The 9968-nt window shown below is 45.9% G+C and overlaps 1 protein-coding gene across 1 annotated transcript; it reads right to left on the bottom strand.

The window, feature by feature from the left end:
• Positions 1–3571: 3571 nt before the first annotated feature.
• On the bottom strand, positions 3572–5344 carry LOC139057780 (neprilysin-like). Its single transcript, XM_070536537.1, has one exon. It carries the CDS (start codon positions 5342–5344, stop codon positions 3572–3574), a length of 1773 nt encoding a protein of 590 aa, XP_070392638.1.
• Between the last annotated feature and the right edge of the window lie 4624 nt (positions 5345–9968).

Below are 9968 nucleotides of genomic sequence, written 5' to 3'. Positions count from 1 at the left end.
CAGCACTGGTTGTGAATTAGCGTGTCAAAAAGTATGGCCATTTGCACAGACCTGGCCAGCAGAAAAATTAAATTCACTGCTCCTTGTAGATTCCTTGATCAAGATAAGACAATTTTCTCTTCATAGGATCGCAGAGAAGGCGACGCCTGGACAATTGCTGTCAAAGTAATCACTCAAGGTAACTGGTAATCAAGATAATTACTATCAATGATAATTGTTATCAAGGCCATGCCTTGATAAATGCTTGATAATTGCTCAGTTGCAGAGTTTCAGATTGAATAGTTTTGCCTCATCTTCGGTAATGCTTGACCAAGTGCATAAATAAATACCATTATTGCCAATTTGAAGTAATAATAACTAATGAACTGTTCACCAAAAAACAACACAACTTCGCATAGATACGTGCACTGTACCATAGAAAACCATGAACTTTTGTTCTGCGTTGAAAAGGGAAAAAATATTCATTCATAAACGTTGATTGTTTTGCTCGTTTTTATTAGGATCTATAACAATTTCCAAGTGTTTTACACGCAATATCTCTTGCATAAACTTTGTCTGATCTTTCATTTAAAGGTACAGCAACCTTCATTGTGTTACGTTGAACAGTTTTGCATGAAACGCAGTACAACGGACAGCAAAACTACACAGAGCTAGCACAGCAAAAGCGTCGTTTCTTGCTCTCAATGCTGTCAGGTAACGGTTCAGGCTAGGCAATAATACTAAGTTTCTATAGAAAGCGCGAAAAGTAAGCTTTCTAATTCAATATAATTCCCATCCGTCCGTTGAGCGTAGCAAGCACAGTGGGTCCGCAGACAATGGCTAAAATGGGGAGCGCGTGCCGCCGGAGTGGGACCGGCACTTGAACACACAGCCACCACAGAAACGTACCTGCGCGTTTTGATTTCAGGAAGACAGCCTTTATTTTTTTTTTTACGTTCTTGCGATGCCGGGCAATAGACATAATCTATTCTTCCACATCAATTTCTGGCGGCTCTTCTTGTTCGGCCCGTTTTACTGCATTACTCGTCTGCGACACTCCAAGCGAGTACGTCTATGTTACTTATGTAACACATTGATGGGCTTTGGGAAGGTGTCCTAGACTCGACGGGGTGTAGTAGAAGCTTTTACAAATATGTAGCAAAGCACGGTAGCTGAGTTGTGCATTGTCACCAAGGGCGGCGCAATACTCCGCCGCCAGCAAAGCATTATCACTTGCCGTGCCAAGCTTTTCGCCGACATTTGCTTGGTGTTACCCGCTTGAGTGAAACTTGTCAGAAGACGTGCGTCTGGTTAGCCTCCCTGCCTTTCCCGTCTTGTATTTCTCTGTCTCTCTCTAGTCAGTTAGAAGGAAGCTTTAGTTCGCGAGCTCCTGCATAACTCATGGAAACAAAGTACTGGTTTCCCTCGGCAACGACGGCACTGAATCTTATAAGGTTTTCATGAGAAAAACGCTAAGCAATACCATACGTTTATAGCTTAAGTGAAAGGATCGCTGGTATTTTCAACAAATTACAGTACCTAGTTAACGCACACGTATCTGGGTAACGCACGCGTGAAGGACCGCCTAAAGTGCATTAGTTTCCCCGGGGGGTCGTCTACAAGATAGCATGCAATGACTGCGATGCTGCCTCCATCGGCGAATCTGGGAACCATTAACGACGCATGAGGCAACTTCAAAATGAGGTTGCAGAAGCACACCTTGTCTCGAACGCTTTTTTTTGAGCACCGCGAGAAGAGGGGACAGAACCTACCAGGCCTAGGTATCTGTAATCGCCATCAAAATGCGATTATCGACACGTCTGCTACTCTAATCACGGCATATGCAAACCACACATCACGCGATAAAATGGACACGAGGCAATCCGCAAGATGTTTGCTGCACTCGCTGCGCCATCTACTTCGTACATAGGCCACTGTCGTAGTATTTAATATACATTCTGAGCAAGGTACGCGCATAAACCTCGAAACAAGAAAAGACATTTATTAGTTTCATTTCGGGAACTTGTGTTGCATTGGAAATAGGTCCTTTCCTCACCAGACAGGTTTCCGCCGAATACTAGACTCCTCTAGCCAGCGTGTGTAGCGCGACGTTGCCAGATGCTACGTCATGCAAAAGTCAAAGTGCCTCTAAAGTGATCTGTCACGAAGGCTTTACTGGGCCATTTTAGAATAGAATACATTCACGCCTTCCGATCAATGTTGAATCAAGTCGTGTGCATTCTATCTTTTTTCTGATGTGTGCAAATGAGCGCAGTAGAAATAATTGCACAGTTTCGTATTGAGATGAATAACTTCAACTTTGCGGTTAGCTATACACACCAGGGACGCCACTGCTAAGGGTGCAGTAGCGCTAAAGCACCTTGTCGGGAAGCCTCCTGCAGCTAAGTCGCTGCGACAGGCCAAAAATGGAAGCTGCTGAGTGCCCAAGCCAAGTAAATAAAAGAAGACCACTGTCACGATTATCACTTTCTGCAGACGACAAACGCAGTGAGCAGAACGTCCTTCCCTGCACGGAGGCTTCACGCCGGATGCTACGTCATGCAAGAGCCAAATATCCCAAAAGTGATCCGTCAAGAACACCACCAGTTCGGCGAGATTGCGGTCTCGTTATGCACTAAAGGAGGCACCTCTTACACACACACGCTTTACTGATACTCTACCTGAGAGATATTTTTTCCTGCTACCGCCGCTTTTGACCCAACCACCGGAAACACGCGTACGGATAAGAGTGAAGACATACTGGGGCAGGGAGACTGGTTAAGGCGGCTCTGGGACACCTGGTTCTGCATGACAGACCCATAAGAGGTGTCAAATTGAAGTGGTCGCCGCACAGGGTACCTACCTTTGGTGTATTACAATAAGTAGATGTTTTCGCCACACATACGTTCCAGCTCGCCGAATAATTCTGTACGGTTTGATATTCTCAGAATTATTCAGTCCGAAGTCACTGTTTTCATGCTATAAACAAGTTTCCCGTACAAGAAACGCAGACGATGATGGAACGATAACTCCGGATTTTATGCAACAGTAAATGGCCTAATATCGACCAAATAACAACCAGAGTACTCATTGAAAACACAGAGCCGGTGGCTAACATTCCTCGCAACACTTTACGCTAGGCCTTTGGCCACGACGTAACAAAATCACGCCTAGTAGACGACTGAACATTTCACTTGCTACAGAAACCATCAGAAATCTGGGTCCAGCAATAAAGAAGGGCAAAGAGACTCAGTCAAGCGCATTAAATATGTCCCTCACTGAAATATAGTCAGTGTCAGGAGCATTCGCGATATAGGGCGCATGCTTGAACATAAGTAGTGCAGTGTCATGATGAGGTACAAAGTAGAGACGTCTACTGACGTTTCACAGATGGGCAGATAGTTAAAACAGCATAAAGCAATAGTAAACAAATTAAGGGAACCCGGATGACAGAAATAAACTCTCTTGAAGTAACAGAGCGTCAGGTAATAACGTCCACTTAGCCTTTTCATTATGGCAGTTCATCATTTAGTGTTAATCGCAGAACAAGCTTAGTAATTCCCTAACAGCTCGCATATACCCATTCCGCACATCAGAAGAAACTGCACGCTTTCTCCGGATTCATGGCGGACCTCTTGGAGCAAGAGAACGCTTCAGCGAAAGCGGGAGAGCCACGTACGGCTTTGTTGCAGTCGGCTGAGGAAGGATTTCTGCTTCCACGCTGTGAGCAGGTCATGCAGCAAAGGGTCAAGAAAAAGACCTTGTCTTCGGGCAGTGCGTGATCGATCGGCGGATTGGTCTCGCTGAATTTCGCGTAAGCAGCGTAGGTGATCTTCATAGCCGGAATCTCGGGAAACACGCTCGGGAATCCGTGTTCCTTGAGGCAGCCATCTTTTGCTTGGTAGGCGCTCATTGTGGACCGCGAATTGATGGAATACGCAAGGCCATGACTAGGATGCCACTTGAGGCCTTCGCTGTCCATTGTCTTCACCATTTCTAATGCCATGGAAAACCCCAGCCCACCGTACAACATCGCCCGCGTTCCCTGTGGGTAGAACAGGGGTCTCGAAGGTGCTCCGATTGCTACGTCTACGCTGCCCATCATGTAACTGAAGAGGAGGTACTTGGGCCAGTTGTTTCCGGGCAGTTCGAGTACGTGCTCGTAGCCAGGCACCCTTTCGTTGAGCTTCTGCAGCAACAGTCGCGACTTGATCCAGTAGTCGCCGAAAGACGTCTCGTTGTCAGGGAAACCAAAGTAAACGGCCTCGAGTGTATTGTTGCGGAGAAATTCTGGCTGCGGCCACGAACGGTTCGCCAGCAGTGACAGCTTCTGGCCAAGCATTCGTTTGCTTCCCACGTCGAGCCAGCGGGAGGCATTGACCTTCTCGAACAAGGTCTCCTTGAGGCTGTCAAAGGCGTCGTTGACAGAGTCAACGTAATCAATCTGCAAGCGCGATACGACGTACAAGGCCAGAACTAGTGCCTTGTAGGACACCTCGACGTTAGTGGCACAGAAGGCGGGTCGGTAGAACGTGAACCTTTCGCCACTTCCGAGCCGTGCATGTAGCAGGCTATAGCTGGCAACAGCCGCAAACTGCTGAATAAAATGCCAAGCTAGATGGCACAGGAGGTCTTGGTTACTGTAGTTCGCGAAGATGCTACCGATCGCTTGCAGGTAACGGACATCATCTGTAATCACTTTATCGCTGCTAGTCAGTGCTGAGTCGAGTTCCTTCTTTGCATTGAGCTCTTTAATCCAGTCCTCAGATGACAATGGCTGTGTGTGCAGATCGATTTGTCCGAAATAAAAGACTGCACTAGACTTTGACAGTGTATTGTATGCATTGGCCAGCCACGTCAATATGCTGGCCTCCATGGCAGCTGCTTTCGCAATATCTTCATCGCTGGCGGGAGTCCCAGAGGTGTTAAGGACGGCAGACTCGAAGTCCCTCCAATATTTTCTGTACTTCCCACTTGGCATTACGCTGAGATGGTGCTTCAGGAATACCATGATAAAGGGACTGGGCGAAATTATGACTGCCCGCATCCATCCTAGTTTTCGCGTTCTGACCACAAGCCAGATCGCCGCTTGGAGGTCAACGTCGAGAGCAATGAGCACGCTGAGAGCTGTCTCGTGTGACTCGGGCGGGCCCGGCCAGCGTAACCCGTAGTGGTGGAGCAAATCCATTAATTCAACCACCGACTCACCGAATATTGGTCCACTGGCCATGCAAGTGTCATACATGGCACGAACTTTTTTTCCCACATGCAGCACGAGCGTACCATGAGTGAGGGTTGTGTTGAATCCCTTGTACCAAGGAAACCTCACTTCGTCCAATGTGGACTTGGCGTGGTCGCGGTGCATGCTGTCCGGTAACTAGCGGGAGCACACGTGGCCGTGCAGATCTTCGCACGGGTCAATGCTCATGTTGACGGCATGCAAGAGCAGGTTAGCGTGCATGAGGCAGTCCCTCGTGCCACAAAGCTTCTCTCCGCTGAGTTGCAGTTCCTGCCTGGCAAAAAGAATCCCCACACCAACCAGGGCGACAGTGACGAGGGCTACAGCAATCATCGTGACCTTCATGCTCCTTTTACTGACCTGTGCCAATGCCTGAGTCAGTACCTGAAAAAGAGTTTCACAAATCAGACCGAGCGATAGCACAGTAAAGACTGCACTGTACGCTATCAATTTTTAGGGAAGGTCTGTCGGCATCAAAATTGCGGAGTGGCAACTGCGGAGTTGGAATGAATCTGGAATAATTCCACATTGATAAACAGCCGGAATGAAATTAGAGTTGTATGACGGCACCCGTTGAACAGATATAATAAGAACGAATAGGGAGCCCGAAATCCTGGAATGGGAGTCGAAATGAAATGACCGCGTAGTTCTGTAGCACTAAATATTTAATTTATGTAACACTGGAAAGCTACAAAACCGGTGAATTTGCCATTTCAAATCATCTAGACCACTAGTACAGGGTGCTCATATTTAAGTTTTATGGAATTTTTAAATATCGCCTGTGGCAGATAAATTCTTTTCATTGAGCTGGATTATTCACAGAGTCGGGCATGAATAGCTCGAGAAATGAAAGCATATATTCAGCTAAATAACAAAGCTTCGCTAATAAACTTCGTAATTATTTACTTTATGGCGATACTGCACGTCAGAAATTCTAGCTAGTGAACTCGCACGATGTATCCACTTAAAATTAATTTCCAGGATGACGCGATTTTCGACATTACGTTTTCCCAAAGTGTGGAACAGCATACACGGGCGTTCAGTTACTTTTGGGTTTCAATGTGTAAAAGAGCGCTTTCTTGAAGAAGTAAGTGGAGCCAAAGTGCATTTTTTTTATTTCAAGTTAGATAGCGAAATTCTCCAAACTGGCATCATTCTGGAAATTCATCCCAAGCGGATACGCCTTGAAAACTCACAGGCTACAATTCGTAAATTGCGATTTGGGCCACAACGCAAATAAATAAAATATTAATTAGTGTATTTCTGTTAATTATTCGAATACGTCCCTCAATTTCTCGTGCAAGTAAGGCCCGCCCCTATGAATAATCCAGCTGAAGCCCTAGAAGTATACTATTTCTAACTGGCTTTAATTTTTAAATCCATAAAATTGAAAAATTATCTCTCAGTATATCGTATTCCTCCCAGCGATTATTACAGTGTCTAAGCCTATGGCATTCCTCTGCCACGGTAATTGTAAGAAACATGGTATTCTGTACTTCCGAAAACCCGGAAGACTTTCTGCGTTACGTAAGGTCGAACTGCGTGTAAACACAGCAGCTTCTCGTCGTCGAGAATCACTCGGTTAAGCGAGAACATGCTTGGACCTACAAAACTAAGATGAAAACTAAGAACGACATCGCATATAGGTGCATCCGGCGCGAGCCCATGGTAATTTTGAACGCGTGCCTTTTTTCTATTTTTAATTTCGCACACTGTCTAGTATTCATAACGGGCGACTAATGGAAGCCAGAGAGGTGAAGCTTTGCCCGAAAAAGTGCATGCTAAGTGGCAGTAAATGTATAAAGAACATCGCCGCGCAAACTTTCGCTTTTGCATTTGTAATAAACATAACAGGATACTCTACCTGCATGCACGGCGTGTGGTGCGGTCGTAAACTGAAGAAACTAAACTAACCTTAAGCTAACTTTATGGATTAGGAGCGGGCCCCTGTAGGCTAGCATTTAAAGAACTGGTATACCACGATGTCATAAATTAGCGTCATGTTTGGCCTAATCCTAAATTCTATTTCCTAAATCCTAAATCCTAAAATTTTATTTATGAAAGCCTCAATCTTTGTAGATTAAGTTTATGACGAGAAACGTCTTTGAGTTCGCTCAACAGTGGGGATAGCTTGCTAAAACCACAGGTAAAAAACAAGTCACAGTGCTATCACTAATTTATTTGCAACCGTAACAACCCGCACGCCTTCCTTTGGTATTGTAGGATCCATGACTGGGTCTTGCAAAAGTCACGTGCACGGATAGACTGCTGTTGTCGCAACATCCATAGCCCAATAGGAGCAACATTTAACCTCTCGCTTGGCGTTCGGAGATGTACATAGGCACGTTTGTCGATCCAAGTGTGTGGGGTCACGTTTGAAAGATCTTACTACGCCGTAGTAGGTATGTTTTAACGAACTGAAATCTGTGGTCAGCAGCAGTCATAATGCTTAATGTGAGAAGTTTGTTGCTGAAGTATGACGGTTGTTCGGCTACGGCGCCCTCACGCTGGATACGCAGGGTCCAGCAATTGCGTGAAGAAAATTCAGCAGGAGAGAAGGCTGACAACGCGCGCCCGCCGTCTTTGACTACGGTAGACAGACTACGAATGGGAAGCCACGCCGATTGCAAGACTAGACAGTAGGACACCACAGTATCTGTGGCACAAGTTAAGCATATAAGCTTTGTAAAGCATGAGGAGTAAATGTCACGTTCATATTTGGTTACATCATTTCTGTACCGTAATGCCCATATACCCTTAAGAGCCCATTAAAGAAGTGCCACGTATGCCACTGTGGCTATGTCTCCTACACAGCGCATACCCCGCAATAACGTGCTAACTTGGGCTGGTTGGTACATGTTTGAAGAAAACAAGTAACAGCGCTAAGAAACGAGGCGTGACTGAGAAAGACGAAACGCTGACTTTCAACCAATATTGCACAGACAGCAACGTACGCAGGGCCTTGAATAGCTAGGAAGGAGAGGAGAACGTATCGTAATAGGAATATATTGTCAGGAAGATACCCACGACGGAGGGTGTAAAACAGCACAAATCAATAGTCGCCGCCATTTATGTGCAAGATGCGCGAGTTCCTTCGCGAGGAGCGATATCGAAGGCACACTCACACACATATCGCCTTTCGTGTCGACGCAAATGGCCTCGTGTATGTCACGTGCACGCTGGTAACCACAGCGCCTTAGTATTTTGCATTTATCGAACTGTGCGCGACAAATTAAGTTAATTGGTTAACCTAATTAAACTGAAATGTTCTCTGAGGCGGCCATTGATACAACGGCCTGTTTGACCGATGTAGCAGCGACCGCATGAGAGGAGGATCTCGTACCGTACGTTGTGGCAGCAATCATCAGACTTTTTAATGTGTTTCTTATCACACGTGCGGAACCCCTTATCCTCCCTATTCATTTCTGGCAGCTACTGGAGAATTTTCTTTTGCCGAAAAAACAACTCGGATGCCAGCCTTAAGCAGTACCTTGCTTTATTGTATTAGATACTCAGTGCAAATAGGGAATGACAGCGGTGCTTCAATGCGAACTTTTGTCTTTTCGATTGTTATGTTTGTCAGGTTTCGCAAAGGTGGACCGCAAAGGTGGACCGTAAATTGTGCGGAGAAGCCTGCTATTCACAGTCTGAGAACCTGGGAATTGCCAAACAAGCTAGCGTCTTTAGTGCGGACGATGAAGGACCTAAAGCTATCAGCCTTCTTCTCTACGAAGACTCACAAGGCTGTGGTTCCCTCCCACGTCATCCTTTCTGAACAAGTTACTTGGCTGCGCCTTGTGGGAAGGCTCCTACAGCGCTTCCTGTCTTCCTGGGTGTGGAAGACCCTTTCCTGATCAGGAATCTACAAGAAGTGGCCGACTATTTTCAGCACGAATGCCTACAAGTGAGCTGCTTTTCAGTCGATGTAAAAGACATATTATTCATTGCCACTGGATCAGGTCTCCGTTAAGTATAGCGAGTGCATCGACCGCTATGGGTGTATCCATTTTCAGGACTCATGCAGAATCAGCATTAGGCACTTGTTAGAAATTCTTAGTTTGTATTTACGTCCTACCTTCATACAGCACAATGGTGAACTTTTTTGTTCAAAAAGACGGTGTATGCATAGGCACGTGTCTTGCCCTGGTCCATAGTGACGTTGTGTTAGCAAGTTTTCACAGATGCCTCATGGAATGCCAGCAACAGGCAAGCACTCTAAATGTGTTCAGATTTGCAGACGACTTCTTTGTTCTTTACACATATGACCCCTGTGACATTAAGCTTTCTGCTGGACAAATTGTCGACGTGTTTCGTTCTTGCGTGGAGAAACTAATACTAACTACTGAATTTCCAGTAATAACAAACTTAGGTTCCTTGACTGCGTTTGTCTGTTGGAGCGCGGAGTATGCACGCTGCTCCAACAAGAGCCTCCTACTTTACTGCCCGGCGCGTTCAAAACTTGCGAAGTGTGCGATTGCCAAATATTGTTTAGGGGCTGCCTAGTCGCAGTCGTGCACAATGCGCATCAGTTTTGAATATCAGGCGCTGAAAATGCGAATGGCAGGCTACCCGGACAATTTACTGTCCACATTTGCCGAATGGCTTTTAGCAGACTTAAAGCAACCAAATTTGACAAACTCAACAGTCAAAAAGACAAAATTCTGCATTGAAGAACCACCGTCATTCGCTAATTTCACCGTGTAAAGAAGGTAGCAATAAGGCAGGCTACCCGCCGTGTTTTCTCAGTGGC

Source organism: Dermacentor albipictus, chromosome 3 (assembly GCF_038994185.2).
Source record: "Dermacentor albipictus isolate Rhodes 1998 colony chromosome 3, USDA_Dalb.pri_finalv2, whole genome shotgun sequence".
NCBI classification, from domain to species: domain Eukaryota; kingdom Metazoa; phylum Arthropoda; class Arachnida; order Ixodida; family Ixodidae; genus Dermacentor; species Dermacentor albipictus.
The sequence above is the reverse complement of the archived record's forward strand: the minus strand, read 5'-3'. Positions and strand labels throughout refer to the sequence as shown.